At 50.3% G+C, this 22,240-nt stretch overlaps 1 protein-coding gene across 4 annotated transcripts; it reads left to right on the forward strand.

Annotated features, from left to right (window-relative positions):
- Positions 1 to 44: 44 nt before the first annotated feature.
- P2RX5 (purinergic receptor P2X 5) lies at positions 45 to 22,193 on the forward strand. Of its 4 annotated transcripts, XM_062012167.1 has the most exons (16): positions 45 to 151; positions 946 to 1,047; positions 1,505 to 1,600; positions 2,201 to 2,311; positions 2,682 to 3,567; positions 4,690 to 4,921; positions 14,867 to 14,986; positions 15,886 to 15,961; positions 16,316 to 16,412; positions 16,775 to 16,855; positions 17,560 to 17,698; positions 18,510 to 18,646; positions 18,927 to 19,020; positions 19,525 to 19,590; positions 19,884 to 19,966; positions 20,450 to 22,193. In XM_062012167.1, the coding sequence occupies exons 6-16, from the start codon at positions 4,778 to 4,780 to the stop codon at positions 20,523 to 20,525; spliced, it is 1,113 nt and encodes a 370-aa protein (XP_061868151.1). In that variant the 5' UTR covers positions 45 to 151; positions 946 to 1,047; positions 1,505 to 1,600; positions 2,201 to 2,311; positions 2,682 to 3,567; positions 4,690 to 4,777; the 3' UTR covers positions 20,526 to 22,193. The 4 variants fall into 4 exon arrangements, with proteins under 4 accessions (XP_061868151.1, XP_061868150.1, XP_061868153.1 ...); XM_062012166.1 differs by having other exon boundaries at positions 2,682 to 4,921; XM_062012169.1 differs by having other exon boundaries at positions 2,682 to 4,921; positions 14,867 to 14,938.
- The last annotated feature ends 47 nt before the right edge of the window (positions 22,194 to 22,240 follow it).

Genomic DNA, 22,240 nt, shown 5'->3' on the forward strand with positions numbered 1-22,240 from the left:
CCGTTCAAACCAAGTCTCGCGAGAGCTCGGCGGCGCGCTGAGGGCGGTCCCGCGGTCACGGCGCCGTCCCGTCCCGTTGCAGGTGCGGACGCGCTGCGGGCTGAGGCACGGCCCGGCGCCACGCGGCTGGCCCGGCGCCGCGGAGCCACAGGTGAGCGGAGGGCACAGAGCCCGGGGCCGCGGACACAGCCTGGCCCGAGTTACAGCCGTGTGCTGCGTGGTGTCAGGTTGCCCAGAGGCGAGTGCCGGGCCCTTGGGCTGTAACGACCGCCATGTAACGCTCCAGGCCGGGGCAGAGGGGCTGGAAAGCCGTCCTGCAGAAAAGAGCCACGGCAGCTGGACGTGAGCCAGCAGCGTGCCCGGGTGGGCAAGAAGGCCAAGGGCAGCCTGGCTGGGAGCAGCAGTTGGGGGGCAGCAGGAGCAGGGCGGGGATTGTCCCCTGTGCTGGGCCCTGGGGAGGCTGCGGCGCGAGGGCTGTGTTCAGTGCGGGGCCCCTCACTACAGGACAGACACTGAGGTGTAGGAGCTGTGCAGAGCTGGGGAAGGGGCTGGAGCACTAGTGTGCTGGGGAGGGGCTGAGGGAATGGGAGTGTTCAGCCTGGAGAAGAGGAGGCTGAGGGGAGACTTTCTTGCTTACTGACAGGAGGTCATAGCGAGGTGGGGGGCAGTCTCTTCTCCCAAGTAACAAGTGACGGGACAAGAGGAAATGGCCTCAAGTTGTGCCAGGGGAGGTTTAAATTGGACAATAGGAAGAACTTTTTCCCTGAGTGGGTTATCAGCCCCTGTCCCAGGCTGCCCAGGGAGGTGGGGGAGTCCCCAGCCCCGGAGATGTTTCCAAGCGTCTAGCTGAGGTACACGGTGTAGTGGTGGGCTTGGCAGTGTTAGGTTAGTAGTTGGACTCGATCATGAAAGTCTTTTCCAACCAAAATGATGCTGTGGTTGTAGGGTGTTGAGGATGTGCAGTATCAGTATGTGCACTGCTCCCTCCAAACCGACGGAGACAACATCACCGTGGAAGCAGAACTGTCTTTAAGCAACACGCACCAGGTATACACCAAAGACCATGCTCCACTGCCCTTGTTTGCTAAAATGTGTGACCTGCCAGAGGTCCAGGGTAAGGATTTCTCCTGCATCCCTTTGCAAATTTTGCTCTCCCACACGTTGATACTGTTTCCTGACCCTGCAGTGCAAGAGAGCTGTTTTACTCATGGCAATGTCTCCCAGGAGGCACTTGACACTTTGAAGAGATGCTCCAGACTTCTCCCTTCCTTCAGAAATTACTCATTTTGCAACAACTCTTGCAGTACCACAAGCTTTCAGCACTCTAAATGATTTCTCATGAGTTACACATGAGGTTATATACACGAGACCCAGCTTGGTGGCAGCACTGTACAGGGTGGTTCTTACTGTCTGAATAAGAGTTTGCTGTTGCAACTTCCTTTTTTTTTTCTGAAAAAACTGACAAGCAACTGATATTTTGCTCCTTTTATTTCTTTTATTGTAGTTCTTAAAAAGCAGAACTGTTCTGCTGGTCCCTGGAAAAATCACCTTTGACAGACAACTATATCTGGGCCTGAATGAAGAGAACCATAACACTGAGGTATCAGAGTGTTGTGTAGGTAGCTTGGTCCTTCTCTTAGAGCAGGAACAAGCAAGAAATTCAGATGGTTTTGACCATCTGAATCTAGAGAACTGATCAATTTCCCAGAGTTAAATTCTGGACCTTTTGAAGCAAACATGTGTTCTGTTACTGAATTTAGTGAAATCAGGGTTTGACTATAGGATGAAAGCAAAGGGAGGATATTTGTTAGTGCACATCAGAAAAGTTTTGAGAGTTCTGTATTGGATTCTGTGTATCAGACACTTGTGGCTAACACAGGAGACCCTGTTCCCTCAGGGATTTCAACATGAATGTTCCATCTCTCCCTAGTGAATTCATGATTCTTTTTAATCTGAAAGGTTGTCACTTGTGATGGCTTGTAAAGAAGACTCAGTAAATTTAACTCTCTTGACTGGGCTTGTGATGAAATAATGCCATCTTGTATTGCAAAGTACCTGCATGGGCAGGTTGATGGTGCATCTAGTGTAGTTTAAAGGTTGAACACTAGCACAAGATATTCAGCTTTCTCAGTTAAAAGCTAACCAAGAAGAAAATCACTGGGTTTCAGTGTATGCTAAGTTATCCTTCATTCTGTTCCAGATTACTCTTGTCTTCCTGAAAGATGAAGTGGATGTTTCCTTACCTGTTGTTATAGGAAGCTGTGTTGCTGCACTTCTCTTGCTGGCATTCATTATTCTGCTCCTCTGGAAAGTGGGTATCACACACCAAGCCAGAAATTGTTTTGTTAGATGCTATTTGAAAACAAAAGTGTTCTTTTCAGATGTGCACTGGAGGACATCTGCTGCTTCCTGTTGCTAAACCTCAGGTTTTGAGCCGTCCTTAGCGTTGCAGTGTGACCTCTCCAGTCCTGCTTAAAGTACTTTGCAGAACATTTGAATGTTACAAAGGGTTTCTAGGTGTTTTGAAGAGTTTTGAACAGTGTAGGTGCTGAGGTTTACAGCTCTGCCAGGAGTCACTCATTCACTTATTGCAACCCTGAGAAGGAAAAACTTGACATTTTAAGTTGTTTAAAGAAAAAGCAAAGACTTAATAAGTTCTTGTCATGTTTTTTTTCTCCTAGTGTGGCTTTTTCAGAAGAAAATATAAGACTATGATGGAACAAGAAGACACCTCCTGAAGACTAAGCTGGCCAAAGCAGAAAGCTCTGTATTCTTTCTCTGTTTTTTTGGAAAAAAAGGGAGAATCTGTCTTTGGCAGAGTCAAAGTCTGGCTAAGATGGAAAACAACTCATTCCATTTTAGAGCTATTGCACTCCACATCTTGGGATTCTCCCAAATTGCTGTTTTGACCACAGGGACTCAGCTTTTTTATTGCCTACTTGTTTAATTTGAACAGACTGTTTATCACAGAGGGGCTGCCTGCTGTTGATAAACTAGACTGTCCATAAGAAATTTTGCTTTAATGTAGATTTGCTAGGAAAAGTTAATCTTGGAGCCTTGTTAGGTTTATGTGTTGGATTGCAGTCTTAGTTGCTGTGATGCTGAGTGGTTCCTAAATTGATCTGAGGACTGAGTAGTTTCAGAATGGATTGGTAAACGTGGATTAGGGGAAGCTTCCCATCCTGCTTACTGTCAGTGAAAATGGAGAGACATGTATTTTGCATATACAGATGTGTGTATGTGTACATGTATAGAGATTTGTGCATTTTAATACAGTAAAATACATCCCTTGATGTCTCTGGGTCTTGGAATCAGAAGTGTGGATATGTGGCAATTAGTTTATTGTACCTCAAGTTTTATTTCTCATTTTGTATTCTTTTCAAGTCCTGATTTGATTACAAATAAGAACTTGTATCATGGACCTCATTGCCAGTTCAGACAAACTCCTCCTACACCAGGAGATACTTCCCCAGGTTATCGTGGTTCACCACACCTGAACCAAAGGCAGAGCCCAGCCTGAGCTGCAGTGTTGCCATCCTCCCTGCTGGATGTATGACAGAAAGCAAGGTGAATCAGCAGCAAAATCAGTTTATCAGCTGCAGGTTATCAGTAATTGCAGTTTACAAGGTTTGGGAGAGGAAGGTGCCTAGCCAAGGCCTGGGGCTGGATTGAGCCAGGACCACATGTTTTCTTTCCTGAGCAATGAAATGATCTCAGGTGTTTGCTGTTTCCAAAGAAGAACTTGTACAGACACTTGGTGCTGTTCCTCTCTTTGGCTTTCTCTGTCCCTAATGATGTAGTAGTTTTATTTCTGTCAGGTGTGGCTAACCATGCACCCCACAGATCTAAGGTGTGTTTACACACTGCAGTAGGTTAAACAGAGATTTTTCATTCAGACCTTCAGAAGGCAAAACAGTTCCTGTCTCCTTTGGTTTAACCAATGTTGCCTGATGGAAAGCTGAAGTTAAACAGGTTGTGACCTTCACTGAAGTTTTCTTGTAAAATTCCTGCCTGGTACCCAGATAGTTCTGTTTATACATGTCTTCAAGGCTATTGCAGGGATCACCTTCCTCATGGGATGGGCATGCCACAGGCTGTGCAAGCCTGGGTGTGTCCCAGCTCTAAATTTGGCTGTCAAACAGGCAGAAGTTAAAGGTGCTGAGCACACTGGCCTGCCTGCCTGGGACAAAAGTGAAAGTTAGCACAGCAAGATACTGTTTCAGTAATACAGGGCCCGTGTATGACTCTCAAGAGAGAGAGGAGCAGAGGTCTCCTGCTGGGATCCAACTCAGTCGGTGGCTACAGCCATTCTTGCTTGAATTTCTTTCTCTCTCCTCCCTGGCTGGTTGTAGAGCTCCTTGGGGCTGCATACAGAGGGAGTAGCTCCAGATTTGCTCCCCAATGCCAGAGGTTAAGGTAATGAGCCTTCCTAGATTAGAGCTCAGAACCAAAGAACCACCTGTGTTGGCTTTTTTGGGGTCATAACAGCTCTACACTGTTTGTAAAGAAATGTGCTTTGCCTGGTCTGAATGCCTTTATTGTCACCAGCCCTGTGTAAACCATCTGGGTTTTTTTGTAGTGTTTTTAGTTGCATCTTCTTTGAAAATCAGTTATTGCAAGAGAAGCCTGACTGTGTCTTGCAGCTGCTGGCAGAGGGTGGCTTGAGGGTTTTACTATACTTTCTCCCAGGTGACACAACCAGTCACTGGGGCTGCTCTCCATCCCTGGCACAAGTGTTACCAGCTTGTTCTTTGTATGTCCCTGTGGGATCAAGTACATGGAAAGCAGAATAGCTGGGCTGAGGACTGCACATACAGCAGGCCCTTGCTGCCCATCCTCCCTCCTAGACCTTCTCCACTTCACACCAAAGTCCTGCTCTGTTCTGAAGCGCCTGGGGATCTCTACAATCAGACCACACTTGGTAAGTCTGGGCACAAAGAAGCTGTTTGTAGTGTTTTGATTGCTTTCTTAAGGGGATGAATGTTAGTTGTAGAAGCTGTGCTAAGAATAAGGTGTTGCAAGGAGAGCTTTGTCTTCTCAAGGCTGAACTCACCTCTTTCACTCAGCCTTGATTCTCTCCCTCCTCCTTTCTGTTTTTCTTGTTTCTTCTCTGAATTAACTTTCCCTCATTACTCAGATCCCTTTCTCTTGTCCCTTATGACTCTGAAAGAGGGCAGCTCTTGCAATGGGTAATGCTGTTTTCCTTTTTAGATGCTTTTTCCTTAAATGCATTACAGGGTTCTGTGACTTGTCATTTCCGAGGAGTGCCATCCACCATTTAATTCTTTGCAATTGCTGCAGTAGGTGCCAAACACATTTGCAGTAATTGGATGGCACTTAAGGGATTAGCTAAGACTGCCAAGACTTGCAGTCATCCAAACCACAGCTGGGGGTTTGTGCTGTTTCCATGGAAGCCTTGCTGTGTCTGCTGCTAAATTTGTTTGCAGTCTGCATTTTGAATAAAATCCCCTGTGCAAAAGCCTTGTCAACATTTGTGGTCTCGCTGTGTGGCCCTGACTTTTGTGCCCTCTGGCATTGGTGCAGCTATGCCATCTCCCTGAGTGACAGAACATTTGCAAATGGCTCTTCAGAGTCATTAAACATCTGGCCCCAGACAGGCGAAGGTGTTGGCAGGCTGTTTGGGGCCCAGGTGTCATGGGCAGAGGAAGAGGCCTTCTCCTCTGTCCCTCATGCCTTTTCCTCTCCTCATGCCCTGGAGGCCTCTGAGCTGTAAGGGTCATCCATGATTGATCATCCATTTCCTAGCTCAGCTCCATCACTCCAGGTCTGGCTATTAGATTCTGGTTGGTGAGCTTGGCCCAATTCATCTGGGCTATCTTTGGAGGTGATCTGACCCAGAGGCAGGAGTGAGGAGGTGGATGCTGACTGACAAGAGCTGATGTATCTGAGATAACGTTTTAATTGTATCCTGGAAGGGGAGGACAGGATGCATTTTGTGATGCTATTTTAATCAGGGGTGAGGCCAGCTGCTTATGTCTTTCTCATATGCCAGGAAGATTCAGAACCCTTGGGTTATAATTCCCCCAGTGTGCTCAGAAGCTGACAGCTTCATGTGGGAGTGTGGTGGCCTGGTGGTTAGGAGAAAGTGAAGTGGAAGTCTGCTGCTCAGGAAAGCTTATCAGGAAAAGGGCATAAGTGGTTCTCTGTTATTAAAAGCAGAGCATCAGATAGGAGCCATGAAGTGCTTTGCTGGGCTTGAGAGCCTGTTGGGGCAGTTTTATTTGGAGGCTAATTGGATTGCAGCTAAACAGAAACTTCCTGGCTCTTCTTATAATGGGATGGATGAGCTGCAGTGGAGCTGTGCTGCTGCAAGGAGGTTGCTCCAACTCTCAGCCAGCTTGGCTAAACTGACTCCAGGGTATCTGTACAGCAGGGCTCTGACACAGCAGCCTCATGCAAGTGGTAACACAGAAGCCCCTGGAGCCGAGACAAGGTCAGGTGCCAGGCTGAGAGTGTTGCTGATGAAACCTTTTCCTCTGGGGGTCAAGTCTGAGTAGCAGATGTAGTAGTCTATGGCTGGAAAGAGTTACCAGCTGGTAATTCCAGGGAGGAAAGGGCAGAGGCCTCAGCCTAGACTTTCTAGCAGTTTATGTGAGGAAGGTTAGGGAAGGGGATGAAGGTGTCTCCTCAGCACTTGCAGCAAGGTAGGCTCTGATAGAGCTTTCAAGCCAGCGCCAGGTTCATGTCTTTTCAGTTCAGGAATGATACACACTGGCAAAGAAGTAAAAAAAAACCTGATGTCAGGTATATTCAAGAGAAAGATTTCACCTTCAGCTCACTGACTAATGTGAATACATGCTTTATTAAAGCTCTTCAGCTTTCAGGCTATCATTTAACATTCTCCTCTTGTTCCTCGATGATGATTTTGTTGTCTGACTTTGAGGGTGAAAACATTGCAACACAGCACTGCATAACACTGCTGTTCCAGCTGCCACAGCACCCAGCTCTTAGCAATGCTTTATCTGCCTTTTTATTTAGTTGCTGGTCTCTGATGCAGTGCCAGCTCTCAGAGCAGAACACAATGGATTAGTTTCATGAGATGTGCAGTGTTTTTATTTCCTCTCTGGTCCTGTTCCTCAAGCGTTTTAATGTCTCAGCTTGGAGGAAGGGAGCAGATAAACACTCCAGCAAAGGATAATGAGACCTCTCACACACTGTATGGGAGATTCAAGAGTTGGAGGGCAACCTGAAACATTCAGAGGCTGAAAATGACTCTCCTGGAAATGATGAGTTGAATCAAAGAGGGAATATATTCTGGAACTTCGTCATGTTTCCATTGCTCTCTCTTGCAGATGAGTTTGGATGCTCCTGTGGATAATGACAGATTCTTTCAAAAGATTCCCTTTCTGGGCAAAAATAAACCACCCATTTTTCTACAAGCCCCTGAGAGATTTCCTTTTGCACCGTGGCTGGCTGTGCTGGGTGTGCAGCAGTGCTTCTGAGGAGGACAAAGTGGCAGCCTGCACCTGCTTTACACTGCAGAGTCCCAGCAGGGTTAAAGGAGAAGCTGAGCAGAGCATTTTTCACTACAGGCTGCACACACTTTTCCTTACTCTTGCACCCAAACACATCATTTCAGAAAGCAGCTTTTGCTGCTTGTTACTGGCTTCAGTGTGTTTCCTGGTGCATGAGCTGTGGTTTCAAAACAAGTTTCTCTTTCAACCTGCTCAACTCTTCCTCTGTTTTTAGGGGTTTTTAGATGTTGATATACAAGTATGATGCTATGAGAAAAAACCACTAATGGAGAGAGCTGACCCCTGCCCTTCCCACTGTTTATTTCCTTGCCAAAATGCTTTATCTGCTGTTTACATCCCCTGCTCCTTGTCTCCTGTCTATTTCAGTAGCTGCTCTGGCGCCTGTTTCTAAAGGCAGATGCATTTGCTGCAGGAGCATTTCCAGCACTTGAGAAATGTCTCAGCACCTCCTGAGTCAGCTGTCATGTGTCTGGGAGATGATGTTTTCTATTGCACTCGATAGATCAGTAAAGGACAGAGTGGAGATCACTGGGAGAATTGATGCCTGGGGGTGGTTGTTTGGAACTGGGAGCAAACAAGACAAGGGCCTGAAATGAGCAGCAGTTTTTTATCGGTCAGTCACCAGTGAATCACCTCTGTACTGGCCAGGGCTGTCTGCCATTGCCTAGAAAACATGTGGGGTTTTTTGGGTGCAATTTAAAGACATTATCAGGCTGACCTTGAAATGTTTGTATGCTACAATACCATAGAGACACAGATGGGACCTTGCTGTGTTTCACATGTCACTGTGTCAGGGCAGAGGTCTCAAGTTTAATCCACAATCCCTTTACGTGGCATTTATGGGCTTGTGACTGGGCTGAGTTTTGGTACTGGAGGAGAAGTCCTCCCTGTGAGAATTTCCAGGTGGAGCAAATAGCCCTCATGGGAAAGGAGCAGAATGGGTTTTTTCCATGGGAAATTGAGAATATTGGGCTCAAGAAGGGAGATATCTTGCAGAAGAGATCCAGCCTCAGTCCCTTGAGGAGGACTAAGGGAAACTACTGTGTTTTTGTCTTTGAGTGATGATGATTAGGTTTTTGTTAGACTCCCATTCAGAGATTCCCCCCATAGGGATCCAGACCTGTCAGAGCACAGCCATGGGATCCCTCAAGAAGAGCATGCTCCAGGGTGGATCCCAACTTGCTGCTGGACCTCCTCTGGGTGAGGTACATTGTCTCCTTTACCCAGGCTGTTGGAACATCCTGGCTGGCTTCATTTTCCACCTCAGAGCTCATTCTGTTCCCTCCTTAGCCAGGAGACAGTGTTCACCCTTCTTGATTTCAGCAATGTTTGTATCTTTGCAAATGCCTCTGTTAGACTGGGACTCAGCTCTTACACTGCTGCCTAACAACTGTTATCTCAGTGAGAGTTAAACTCTCCCTGTGGTATTTCATCAGACTGTGCATTCACTGTGTGCTCAGCACTCACTGTGCATTCAGGTGAGGTGTGATGGTGGTTGACCCCTTACCCCAGGCAGGGTTTACTGCCTGGGGGGGCAGGAGCCAGGCGGGTCCTTTGCTCAGGAACCGAGGTCTCGATGCTCAGGTGAATGCTTAAGAAATTAAACATGTAACCAAGTGCTTTGCCATCATGTCAGGTCTGGAGAAAGGCTTTAATGCCCAGGAGTGAGAGGCTGTAGCTGTATCTCCTTGGATGCTGTAACACAGCTTCATGCTACGATATGTTTTATTCCAAGCCTTTGGGGAGGGAGCGAAGCTTGGGAGCAGAGCCGAGACAGGAGGAGTTAGCTGCAGAGCAGCAAAGCAAGGATCTGCTTTTAGTGCAGCAGCTGGTTTCCGACCTGAGAGCCGTTGCTGGCGAGCAGCTGCGGGGAGGGAGGAGATGAGCCTCTCTCTGAAGGGGTTGGTGTGTCAGGTTTCCATACAGAGCACGTGTGGATAATGCGAGCTGCAAGCACCGCCCGCGCCAGCCGCCGGCACGCAGCGCGCCGGGAGCATGGGGCAGGTGGCCTGGAAGGGCTTGTTCCTGTCCCTTTTTGATTATAAAACGGAGAAATACGTCATTGCAAAGAACAAGAAGGTGGGGATCCTGTATCGAGTGGTGCAGCTCTCCATCCTGGCTTACCTGGTGGGGTAAGAAGCTCCTCCCGCTGCGGGCGCGGGCGCTGGCTGGGCTGTGCTGAAGGTGAACGCAGGATGCTCTGTGTTCCAGGGACAGCCTGCTGTGCCTTGGGCTTCTAAGGCAGAGAGTTGGGCTTCTTTATACAGCTGGATTTTGTAATGTCTAATAGATTAGAGCTGGTGGGGTTTCTTTTTTCACCTGCTGGGGGTTGCTAGATTCAGCTCTACCTTCCACATTAACCTTGGGTTAAAAATAGATGGAGCAGCACTATGGCTCTGCACTGCACGATTTACTCCTTTGCCTCTGGGTTCCGTGGGAGCGGTGCCAGACCCTGACACCTGACTCCTTACAAACAATAGCAGTTACACACACGGTTGCTGAGCCTTGGGACAAACCTGGGTTGGCTGCATGGCTGTGTGACATGCTCAAGTCTAAATGAGAGGGAACCAGGCACAAGGTGGCAGTTTGCTGGAGGGGGGTGCAGCAGCCAGGGTTGTGGAGGCTGGGGCAGCATAAGAGCTGTGTGCCCTGCATTTGTGTCAGAGCAGGGTGAGCTGGCATGGAGGTAGCTAGGGAAAAGAATATGGGCCTCTCAGAAAAGGCCCAATTCTGCAAGAAGCTGGTCACCCTGACATACAACAGACACAGCAATACTCCTTGCAGTCAGACTTGGCATCATCCAGCCCATGTGGTGGCTGTGCCGTTGCTTCCTGAGTTTCTGAAGCTTTGCAGAGTGTGATTGGTAGGTCCTTACCCTCCCTGGCCATGCTTCACCTTTCTTGTAGCTCGTGTTTTCCCTGATTAAATATAGCAGAGTCATTTTTACGTGCTGGGTTTATTTATAGCCAGGTGTACAGTTCCAGAGCCTGCTTTCGTTAGCAGGGCACAGACCAAGTCTCAGCAGTCTGGCATGTATTAGCTGCTACAGGAGGAATCCTGCAGATAACGTTGCTGAGGACACATCCTCCATCCAAGAGGGATACAGCACAACCAGTGACTGTGAGTGCTGGAGGACTTTCTGGGCCACACAGGCTTTATTTCTCCCCTGGGCAGCTTTTGCCTTCCACAAACCTTTGCCACCATCACTGAGGTGACTGCAGTGGCTGCTTCCTGACTGGGTATGACAGAGGTGGTCAGTGTTAGTCTCACCTCTGATGGTGATGATGTACCTGGACCTGCTCAGAGGCTGCCTCAGGAGTCATGATCATGAGAGAAAAACGTTGTTCTGAGGCAAAACAGGAAAGGAGGAAACTTTGCAGGGGTGGGCAATGGGATTATTCAGGTTTATCATAAGCAGCAGGTGAAGGGCAGCATTTGGCAGTGCTGCTCATCCTGAGGTTGCTGCTTTCCCTTCCCACAGGCAGTGCTGCTCTGCAAAGGGGAGCTGTGCCAGCAAACAGCCTGTGTCCCTCTCCCAAAACCTGCCCTGGCAGCCTGAGCTTCTTCAAGGGTCTGGGTGATTTTGTTGTCTTGCCAGGTGATTTTGACACTGCTGTGGAGAAGCTGGAGGCATTTCATTGCACTCAGAGAGGTTCACCCTATGATAAGGAGCTCTTGCTGCTTCCAGTGGCAAGAAGTAAGCAACACCCTTCCCTGGAGTGCTTGGTGAGCCAGCAGCAAGTCCAGGTGTGCTCTCAGAAACCTGAACCTGGGTGCACTCAGGTTGTTACCATCATGCTGGGGTACAGAAGATCCTGCACTCCACTGAGAGGGTTCTCTGCAGGTTGCTGTTAGGGACAAACAGTTCAGAACTGCACCCCCTCAGCCATGGGCTGTGGCTGGGCTGGTGCCTGGCTGCTAAAGTGGGAGCCAGCCATGGATTTGCTAAACCAACCACACTCTTCACTGCAACTTCCAACAGTTTGTGTTATTTTCCATCTTGCTTTCCCCTCTTTCCATCAAGGCTGCTGAGTGTAGCCCAGCACAGGGAGGCAGGAGGTTTGCTTTTTTACCCCATGGTCATTACACCTTTCCCTGTAAGTGGGGTCTTGGTCCTGACCTTTCCTCCACAGCTTGTGTCAAAAGTTTATTCTCAAAGTGCAGCATTAGCTGCAGGGGTTTGGTGTCATTGGCATGTTTTGATTTGCCCATGAGCAGTGTTTGGCTTCAGTGTAAATCTTCTCTGGTTAACTTGTTCCCTGAGCCTGTTTGCTAATGCTGTTGCCTGCTGTGTCTTCACAGATGGGTGTTTGTTGTCAAGAAAGGCTATCAGGACACAGACACATCCCTCCAGAGCTCTGTCATCACTAAGCTGAAAGGGGTGGCCTTCACCAACACCTCAGAGCTGGGAGAGAGGCTGTGGGATGTTGCAGACTACGTCATCCCTCCCCAGGTGGGCATCACCCCTCTGCTGTGATCTGCTGTTTGGCTAAAGAGACATCTCCCAGTGTGGTCTGTGGTGCAAAGGCTGAAGTGATGCACCAGGGCTTTCCTGTGAATAGAAAGCAATGCTGTGCCTTCTCTTAGGTCTCTCCAGCAAATATCAAAGCAGCCCTGTCTCTCTCACAAAGGTCTGTGATACTTGGCAAGCTGAACCTTGCAGGCAGAAGTCCTGTGGACTTCAGTGGAACTGTTCAACTCAGCAAAGTACTTGTCTGTGTTCCTGGGCTAGAGCAGGCATGCACAAGGCAGCCCAGAGCAGGTGGGAGATGGGCAGAAAATGTGGTGCAATTGGAGTGATCAGGCTTGGAATCTATCTGGCTAAACCTGCCTTGCTGCTTCCTTGGCCTGGATGAAGTGAGATGCTTAGCTGGTGCTTAAGGGGAAAAGATGGCAGCAGATGTGGCCCAACACCAGGCTGGAAATGGCCCAGCTGTGCTTGCCAGGGGCTCTTTGTGCTTTCCCTGCTGGTGTCCACTGTGTGCATGGAAAGGTGTGAGGGGAAAACCAGGGTCCTGAGCTGACAGGAGACAGAAAGCTATGAATAGAACAATGTCTGTACATAAGAATAAAACTTCACCTTCCTTGTGCTGCAGCCCATGGCTTTGCAGAGCTGTGGATCTGCAGCTCCATGCAAACCCTCAGTGTCAGCCCAACCTGTGCTGTGGGGCCTCAGTCCAGGCTGTGTGGAAGCCCTGGGACACTTGGCAGGTGGCTGGTGTGCACACCCAGGAATTACACGGTGATGCTGACCAGATGTTTCAACTTGTCAGATGTTTCTCCTGTGAATGGTCTCAGTGCTGCTGTTGCTGGGTGTTGATTGGGAGGCCTCACAGCATGCTGTGCTGAGTAAATGGGGCCAGCTCTGCCTCTGGGCTGCTGTGCTCTGCACACAGGTGTCTGGGATGGGGCATTGTGAAGCTAAACACGACTGTGCAACCAGGCTACAATGTTCAGTGCAGCATTGCTGCAGTCTGCCCTGGCATACATCAGCCTCCATCAACCACAGTGATGTTAAACCCTGGGCTCACAGTGAAACTCAGCAACTTGTGAGTGTAAATGTAGATCTTTGATGAACTTTCCTGCCCCATAGCTGTGTCTGCTGAACATCTCAGGTCAGCTGTGGGATGTGTCCTGTGTGGGTTTTTAGCAGTATCTCAATGCCTCCTATCAGTGCATTAAGTGATTTGCTCATTTCTCTTTGGAGGAGGAGTCCTGGGCTGTCCTGCTGGGGCTTAGTGGGCTGGTTTGTATTTAGGAGGAGCAGGAGGGCTGAGAGAAACCCCATCTCCTCCACAAAGCATTGGGCAGCTCTCCTGAGCCCATCAGTGCAGCTGCCAACCAACACATCCCTTGTGCTGAGGTCAGACATATCTGTGTCTCAGGGCACTGGTGGGATGTGGGGTAAATCCATGCAGGAGGGAAGGAGAGTGAGCCAGGAGAGTGTGAGAGCACTGAGCTCTGCTCTCATGGAGGGAAACCTGAGATCTCTGATCTTTAGTGTGTTAGAAGAGGTATTCTGAGAGGCTGTGGAGTAAACAGCAGACACTCAGTGTGCTGAAATTCACTCTCAAGGCTCAGAATGCCCTCAGACAGGGTGAGCCAGTGGCACTTTGGGGTTAAGCTTAATGTGGAGGAGGGTTTCACCTGGTGAATCCTTCCCTCCCTACCTTCTGGGGCTTGTTCTCTGACAAGTTTGCAGAAACATCTTGTTCCCTGTCCCAGTTCAGAGCAGCCTTGTGGGGTCAGGGGTCCAGAGTTTGCTCCTCATCAGGTATTTCACCACCCACACAACCAGTGTTCCACATGGCAAGGCTTGCTCCAGTTCCTCTTGTGGGTGAGCATTTTTGTCTGAGGTGCTTGGGACTGTGCAGCCTCACACAGGACCATGGGCTGGCTCCAGTGGTCCCATGTGCCCCCTCAGCATGGCTGGGCTCAGGCTTCCAGTGCTGGGGGCTGTCAGGGGACAACCCCTCTTTCTGTAGCTGCTGCCTGGTGCTGTTACTGACCCTCCTCCCTTTCCCATGTGCTCACACTATGGAGCAGAAAAGGCAGAAGCTCTGGGTTTATTTCAGCATTCATTGCACCTCCAGCCTCCACCCACGGTAAGCTGCTCTCTCTCTTCCTTCCTGCTGACTCTACAACTGGCTTCAGGCTCGTTTTTAGCTGTGTTTTCCTTTGCTGGTTGGTTGGGGAAACCATTAAGGGGAGAAATTGACTACCTCAACTTTTTTGCTGAGTGGGGGGAAAGGACCAAATAGAAGCTGTAAGTGTGCAAGGAAAGGAAGGCTTCAGAGCAGGAGCCAGACATGTTTATTGTGGCTTTGTGTAGATACAGAGGAAACACAACACTGCCAGAAAGAAGGGTTTGAGGGATGGAAATGCAGTGAAGGCTCTCCTTGCATGTCTCAGACAGTCAGTCATCCCCATGGCTCGACAGAGGAGTGTGTGTTCTCTCTCTTACAGCCCTGCAGGATGTGCTCTGTGTTGTTCTCTCACATGTCCACTGTGTTGCACCAAGTCTGCTCCCCTGCCATGCCCTGCTCCCTGAGCTCAGGCTTCTGACAGCACAGCTGACCCTGCTGGGAACACACTGGGATCCTGAGCTGGCAGCATGTCCTTCCAGAAAGGGAGGACAAGCCCCCCTGAGCAGGCAGCCAGGCTCAGCAGCCCTGCTCACCAAACAGACACAGCCTCTGGAGCAGAACCCTTAAGCCACAGAGACCCACTGACCCCATCCAAACAAACAGCCGCTGTTGTATCTCAGCCTGGAAAGAGAGAGAGGGAGAGGAGTGTTCTGCAGCCTCCTGATGGGTACTTCAAGAGTGAAAGAGGTTTTCTAACTCCCTGCCTTACTTTGTTTGTCCTAGGGTGAAAATGTCTTCTTTGTCATGACAAATCTGATCGTGACTCCAAACCAGAGGCAAGCCACGTGTCCTGAGGTAGGAAGAACTGAGCCCCTTGGCCCCCAGACCCCTACAAAACCAGGGGTAAGACCTGACAGAGGACACCTGGGGAGCAGCAAACACGGGAAGGACGGAAGGCCAACGCTTTTTTTCTCTCTAGTGTGATATCAGCTGGGGAAAGCAGATGGGTTACTGCTAATCTGGAGGGGGGTCCAGGTTTGATCTCCAGAGGCACTGATGATGCAGAGCCTTCCTGACTTCAGTTGAAGGTGTTGGCCATCTGCCCAGCTGGAGATGAGTCCAGAGCAGTGATTGCTCAGGGTCAGAGAAGGCCATAGGAAGCCAGCTCTGAAGTGACTCAGCCCCATTATGGGCAGAGGAGATTTTCATCCTGGGGACAGCGGAACATTGAGACTCCTGTTACCTTCAGGACATGGGAGGGTGTTTAGTGCCTTATGAGCCAGAGGCACGAGGCTTTTCTGTGTCATGTTGAAATGTCATGTGTGGAGATGTGGTTCAGAACGGGCTGGAGCCTGGGGGAGGAGGGCACTGCCCATCCAGGCAATGTTGTGTCCACATAGCAGAGGCGATTTTCCACGTGCCAAGCAGAGGGCAGCCCAGGCCCGGAGCACGGCTGGCTTGGTCAGCACACAGCTGGCCTCTAGTGGCTGCATTAGCTGTGATTTTGAGCTCAGAGAGCTTGTAATGTCAATCAAAGGTGAAGTACTGTGGCCTCCTGCTCGGTTTGGTGAGTGGTAGGTGGTGGCTGGGTTTTTCCACAGCCTGTCCCTCTCCAGACTGAGCAGAGCCCAAAAGCAGGACGTGGTGGCTGGTGCTGTGATGCTGTCGAGCACGTGCCCTGCAGCTGCCACTTGAGCTGCACCATCCTGCAGAGGATTCACCCCCCACCTGCAGCCCTTTCTGACCCCTCTGAGCCTTGTGTCCTGTCCCAGGTCTCACTCCTGTCCTTCTCCCCTTTGCAGAGCGTGAGCATCCCTGACGCCCTGTGCTGGGAGGACGGGGACTGCCCGCCGGGGCAGGCGGTGGTGGCTGGCAATGGTAAGGGCAGGGACCCTCCCCACGGGCTCCTCCTGGTACAGGCAGGTTCCTTCAGAGGCACCAGCCTGCTTACAGCCCCGATCTCTGATTACTGAGAGTGCCAAGGACTTTCTTTCCTTGGTCAGCTTTTGTTAGGATGGATGCCTTGCTCCCAGCTCTGTTGGGGCTGGGTCAGAGCACCCCAGGCTGCTCAGAGAGGCAACAAGAGAGTGGTTGTTGCAGCTGAGAGGCTCTTTCACAGCAGGGAGGAGGGCTTAGGGTGGCAGTGAAAAGCATCTGATTTTTGTGTGCCCTGTAGGCAAAGAGAGGAGGCAGCTGCTCTCTGTGACCTTTTCTGTGATGTTTCTGCTGCAGGGGTTAGGACTGGCCGTTGTTTGAAAGACAGGGACAGTTCCAGAGGGACTTGTGAGGTATTGGCCTGGTGCCCAGTGGAGAAGAGAGCCAAGCCCAAGTACGTGCCCATCCTGTGCTGTTGCTCAGCTTGTGTGTCGTTCAGGGTGGTTTCTGGGTTCTCTCTGGGTGCCTGCTTGAATGGTGGCTATGCCAGTGCTGGAGGGAGCTCTGCATAGTGCCCTGGCAGGACTTGTCCCTGCTTCCCCCTGCTTGGCTCACTGGCTGTCTCAGGGCTGTTCCCAGCTCTCAGTGCTTCCCCTGCACGCTCCTCACCAACTCCTGGCTGGCACTGTGGGGAAAGTGGCATGGCTGGCTTAGCACCATGGGATGAAGCCTACCTGCTTCTAAAATGGCAGTTCAAGTTTTAGCATGTGGGCAGAACTTAAATGTTAAAACAGATAAGAAACCCCTCTCTTCCAGGAAACCACTTCTGGCCAGTGCAGAAAACTTCACTGTTTACATCAAGAACTCCATCCGCTTCCCCAAGTTTCAGTTCTCCAAGTAAGTGCAGGTGCTGAGATCTCTGTCCTCTCCAGCACAGAACCTCAGCAAACCTCAGTTTGCTCCACTGTCCTGAGGACTGAGGTGAGGAGGTGGATGTTCTCTCTTGGCTTCATGCTGTGTGGAAACAAGGAGATGATAAGGGCCTGGAGCTTCTCAGGGAGTGACTGGGGTAAGGCTGTCCCTCAGCAGAGGGCTCTGTTCAGCAGGCAGTGCATAGGGCAGAGCTGCTTCTCCTCCCAGACATTCCTCCTCTTCCATAAAAATGGTGTCTGGACAAGGCTGGGAAGCTGCAAACTTAAACCCACTTGTTTGCATTTGCTGCTACAACATGAGCAAACTCAAGTGTAGAAAGGAGTCTGCTCTTGCTCTGCTCCCAGGCTGACAGACATTTCTGCATCTTGATTTCTTTTCTCCCTGAGTAAACCAGCTGGCCCTGGAGCATTTGGGTAACTTGCTCCACATGAGGCCTTTCTTGAGCCCAGATTCAGATGGCTCAGGCCCTGTCTGGCCTGGAGGGCATTTCTGTGTGAGCAGGCTTCGTTCCCTATGCCAGTGACAGAGACGCTCGTGGGGCGACAGGGCTGGTGGCCAAGCTGCCATTTCTATTGGAGAAACCTCTTGCCTCTGCAGTCTTGGTGGTGTAGGCTGTGCAGGCAAGCAAAGAGACAGACAAGGTGGATTTCCCTCTTCCCTCCACACAGGACAAATGTGCTGGCAACCAAAAACGAGTCGTATCTGAAGAGCTGCCGCTACAGCAGGGAACATCCCTACTGCCCCATCTTCCTCCTGGGCAGCATCGCCCGCTGGGCTGGGAGCGACTTCCAGGAGATGGCCTTGGAGGTAGGAGGGGCCCTGGGGCTCCTGGGGCTTCCCAGCTGGTTGCCCCCTGGCTGAGGTGGCCATGAGGAGAGCCACTGGCCACTGCCCAGGGAACTGCCTCCTGGTCAGGGTGCAGGGGAGAGGTGCTGGCTCTTCAAATCACAGCTGCTTATCCTGTCCCCAGGGGATGGTGGGGAGGACAATGGGGGTCTTCTGGTTGGGTCAGTTATCTGTTACTCAGGGCTCCCCAAAGTGCTGCTCTGCCAGAAAGACTTCTGTCTCTGCTTTTGTTTCAATAATACTACACTACCAGTTTAAACCCAGAACTGGAAGGTCAGTGGGGCTCCTCTGCTCAGAGAACACCTCAGGAGGCTTTCCCTGTGCAAACCCTGTGCATGGAGCCCTGGGGCTGCAGCACCAAACGGGCTGTGACCAGAGTGTGAAGCAGAGGGGAGGGGATGGGGCCAATCTGAGGCATCTCAGGAAGCACAGGGTGAGGAGAGTACAGGCTTTGTGCTGGCTCCTGCACTCATGAACTTCATCCCTGCATGAAAGGGCCTCTTCACAGAACTATGTTAAAACCACTTAATGAAATCAGTGTCCTAGGATGAGAGCCCTCCTCCTAGGATACCAGCATAAGGAAAGCTTAGGGAGGGTGCAGTGTGATTAGCAGCAGAAGCACAAACTCAGCAGAGTGTCTGTGCTCATGTCTGTGGCCAGAAGTGCAGCTGCTCTTGTCCCTGGGGAACACCTCCCAAGGATATGACATGTTTGAAGACATATTAATTGAACAGAGCTTCAAAAACTCACACTGTCTCTCTCTTTTGTTAAGGGTGGTGTGATAGGAATTCAGATTGAGTGGAACTGTGATCTTGACAAAGCCCCATCTGAATGTAACCCTCAATATTCTTTTAGCCGACTGGATAACAAGTTTACAGAAAAGTCCATCTCTTCTGGGTACAACTTCAGGTGAGCAAAGAGAACACAAGGCAGTAGCACAGCTGGGCTGAGCTGCTTTCACTCACAGGCACTGGAGATTGGCAGGGAAATGGTACCAGGGTGTGCCAGGCCCTGCCCCAGCCAAGCACACTGCTACGCAGGGGAGGAGAGGCAGGGAGCTGTGCTCTGGGGAAGATAAAGCTGGTTTGGATGGGGGAATAGATCTTTTGGAAGAGATGGGAGAAATACAGATGGGTTCTTGTGCTGGGGACACAGGGGATGGAGTTAAATGAGCACTGTTGTATTCCAGGTTTGCCAAATACTACCGGGATGCTGAGGGCGTCGACTACCGGACGCTCATCAAGGCGTATGGGATCCGCTTCGACGTGATGGTGAACGGCAAGGTGAGCTCCCAGGGCAGAGTGTTTCAGAGCCTGGAGGTGGGGAGGAAAAGGTGAGGAACATTTCTCAGTGGCAAGGCAACTCTGGGATGAGAAAAGCCTCTCTGGTTTGTTGGAAAGGGCTCTTGCCATCCCTTCATGTGGAACTAACCCTACCGGAGCTGCCCCGCAGTAAATCTGTATCTCTTCTGCCTAAAACCAGCCTCATGTAAAGTCTGACAGGTAAATATGCCCCAGAGACTTGTTCTCCATGTGTATGTGCTGCAGAAAAAATAAAGCAGCCTAACCCAGGGATGACACAAGCTCAGAAATGCAGCCAGGGACAGTCAGGGCTGAGACACACACGGACCTTCAGCCTCCAAGTGTTCACTGCAAAGCTCTGGGTGTGTGTCCCTGTTGCTAATGAATCACACCCACAGGCAGGAGTAGTTGCCCCTGTGCAATGCCCCTGACTTTTTGTTTCTTGTGTCCTTTCAGCAGCTGCTTCATGACCTTTTTGTCTTGCAGGCAGGGAAATTTAACATCATTCCCACCATTATCAATATCGGCTCGGGGCTCGCTCTCATGGGAGCGGTAAGTGACTGGTGTCTTCTTAAAAGTAACATCTTGGGGCTCAGACCCCCCTCATTTAGCTGGGAGAAGGAGAAAATGAGATAGTTGGTTTCTGTCTTTTCCAGCAGAGCTTTTTGCTACTGCTCAGTCCTGTCTTAAGGCATTTGTTAATGTACCCTCTGGTATAAATACCCCGAAGATTCCGTGAAGTGTGAAGGAAAACAAGTTAATCTTTGTTAATTAATGCTCATTTTTAAGTAGACCACAACATTTCCTCTTCTAAAGACAAAACACAGGTTCTTTTTTCTTTGCAGGGAGCTTTCTTTTGTGACCTGGTGCTGCTGTATCTGATTAAAAAGAGTAACTTTTATCGAGGCAAAAAGTACGAGGAAGTAAAGTAAGTGGGGTGGGCTGTGGTGTGTGAATGGAATGGCTTTATTGTGATGACTAACAGATACAGGAGCAGATAGGGGAACACAGTGAATATTAATGGTAAACAAAGGCCAGATCCAGGAAATTATACTCCTCCAAGTGAGTTTAGCTAAAGTTACTCCCTCCTGCCATAATTCCTTGCTGCAGTTAGCTGGGGAGCAAAGGAAGCTGCTGTCTCATGGCTGGACTAGAAACAGCCTCATGCTATTGGTCTGTAATGACTGAGGATGGAATTGAGGCAGCTCCAAGAATTCTGGAGCTTCACAAGCCTGAGAACTCAGGCTTTAGCTGTACAGAGGGTGGTAAGGTGTCATAGGCCTGGGTGGCAACTTCTTGCCCACGTTGCTTCCTGAAACTGAAACAGGCTGCTTGCCTGCCTGTCACCTCTGCTTGCCTGATCTCTCACCTCTGCTTGCCTGATCTCTCACCCCTCTGCCTCTTTCCTCAGGTCCAGTTCCAGGAAGTCGTTGTCTAGCCCTACACTGAATGGGAATCAGAGCCCTGAGCAGCTGGGTGGGCTCTAGGCACAGCGATGGCTCTGCCAGCTGGACTCATGCTCCAGGGAACCATGGAGGTGTGTAATCACAGCAGGACTGGGAGGTGCAGCTGCCCTAGATCAGCTCTGCTGGCTATTGTTGGGATTTCCAGAGGGGAAAAAAAAAGTCCTTCAAAGAACACTCACCTTTCCCTGAGCTGCTCTCTGGCGTCCTGAGCTTGCAACAGTGTGTCCTCACCATGGATTTACAGGAGGATTTTATCCAAAGGAAAAAGAAGGCACCAAGTGAATGTTTTTCTATCCATTGCTCGTTGTGTCCATCCTTCTGCCAGTGCTGTGCCTCAGCTCTGCTCTGCTTCCAGCCATGGTAGAGCTGGGATATGTGGAAAACCCCATCTCCAGGAGGGCTGAGCCTGGGATGGCTGCCCCTGCTGCTTGTGTGGCACACAGGGAAGTGCAGGGGAAAGGGCTGCTGTGTCAGAGGGGCTGTAACTCCCATTGCTCGGGGGAGGTGAAGTTGTTGAGGCTCCTGCAGGAAAAGCTCAAGGAGCTCAGCTTGTCTCAGGTGCTGCCCACTGCATCCCCTCCCAGCTGGCCCACACAACCATCTCAGAAGAGGTAAGAGCAGGCAGAGAATGGTGAAACAAGGCAGGGACAGATGGTTTTGTGGTGGAAAAGGAACATCTTTCTGATGAGGAAAGGCTGTGGGACTGTTCAGCCTGGAGGAGAGAAGGCTGAGGGGGGATCCCATCACCACTTCCAAGTACCCAGAGGGTGGGTGTCAGGAGGATGGGGTGACACTTCTTTCTGTGGTGCCCAGTGACAGGACAAGGGCTGATGGACAGAAACTGGAACACAAACAGTTCCCCTGGAACACAAGGAGAAGCTCCTTTGGTGCTGAGGTGAGGGAGCCCTGGCCCAGGCTGCCCAGGGAGGGTGTGGAGGCTCCTTCTCAGGAGGTTTCCACACTGGTCTGCTGCCAGGACAGTGGCAGTGAAGAGAGCTGCTGGACTGGGGGTTACACACAGATCTTTGGCCACTTTTAGGGGGTTACTCTGAGGTACAGGGTGATTCTAAATTAACATTCACCTTTGCTAGCAGTGGCAAACTCCAGGCAGCCTCATCCCCTCCCTCTGCTTCTGTTCAGGTGCCAGTGATTACTGAGTCAAATGTTCAGCTAGAAAATAGAATCACACAGTGGACTTAATTTGGGATACACTGTGTACCTCTGAAGTGATAATTACAGCCAAAGCCTCCTCCCTTCATGGCAGAAAGTCTCTCCTCTAAGCAAACACAGGTCACCCAGGGTTTAACTGCACCAGTCAGGTCTGTTAGGACACTCAGTAACCAGACCCAGGCTTGTGAGTGTCAGAGCTTCCTTCTGTGTGAATTGTTTCCAGCTGCTGAGACACAGGGTGACCCCCCCAGGTGCCATCAGGTCAGGGCACAGCTGCAGACCAAGCAGCTCATCCTGGCCCATGAAGCTGAGCCTGCTCTCCTGAAACTTAACACTTCAACTTGAAAAAGCAACGTTCTCGTGTCAGATGACCAAAGTGATTTCCTGAATGTAAGGCTTCAGGGGCTTCAAGCCCCCAAAAGTCCCTTGACTGCTTCTCCTCGTTGTACTCCCTGTTCAACACAGCTCCCACAGCCACTGCTGTTAATAAAACACAAGCCCCATCCCTGCCCAGGAGCTTGTTTCTTTATTTTTTGCCTGTATTTGATGTACAGCAATAAACTGTG

Source organism: Colius striatus, chromosome 20 (genome assembly GCF_028858725.1).
Source record: "Colius striatus isolate bColStr4 chromosome 20, bColStr4.1.hap1, whole genome shotgun sequence".
Classification (NCBI taxonomy): Eukaryota; Metazoa; Chordata; class Aves; order Coliiformes; family Coliidae; genus Colius; species Colius striatus.

Bases quoted from the DNA above. Each gene is read 5' to 3' on its own strand.
- P2RX5 (XM_062012166.1), top strand. From the start codon at position 4,778: ATGGAAAGCAGAATAGCTGGGCTGAGGACTGCACATACAGCAGGCCCT. The intron at 16,856-17,559 runs GTAAGTGCAGGT...CCCTCCACACAG, and splicing joins CCCAAGTTTCAGTTCTCCAA to GACAAATGTGCTGGCAACCA. The intron at 18,647-18,926 runs GTGAGCAAAGAG...GTTGTATTCCAG, and splicing joins TCTTCTGGGTACAACTTCAG to GTTTGCCAAATACTACCGGG.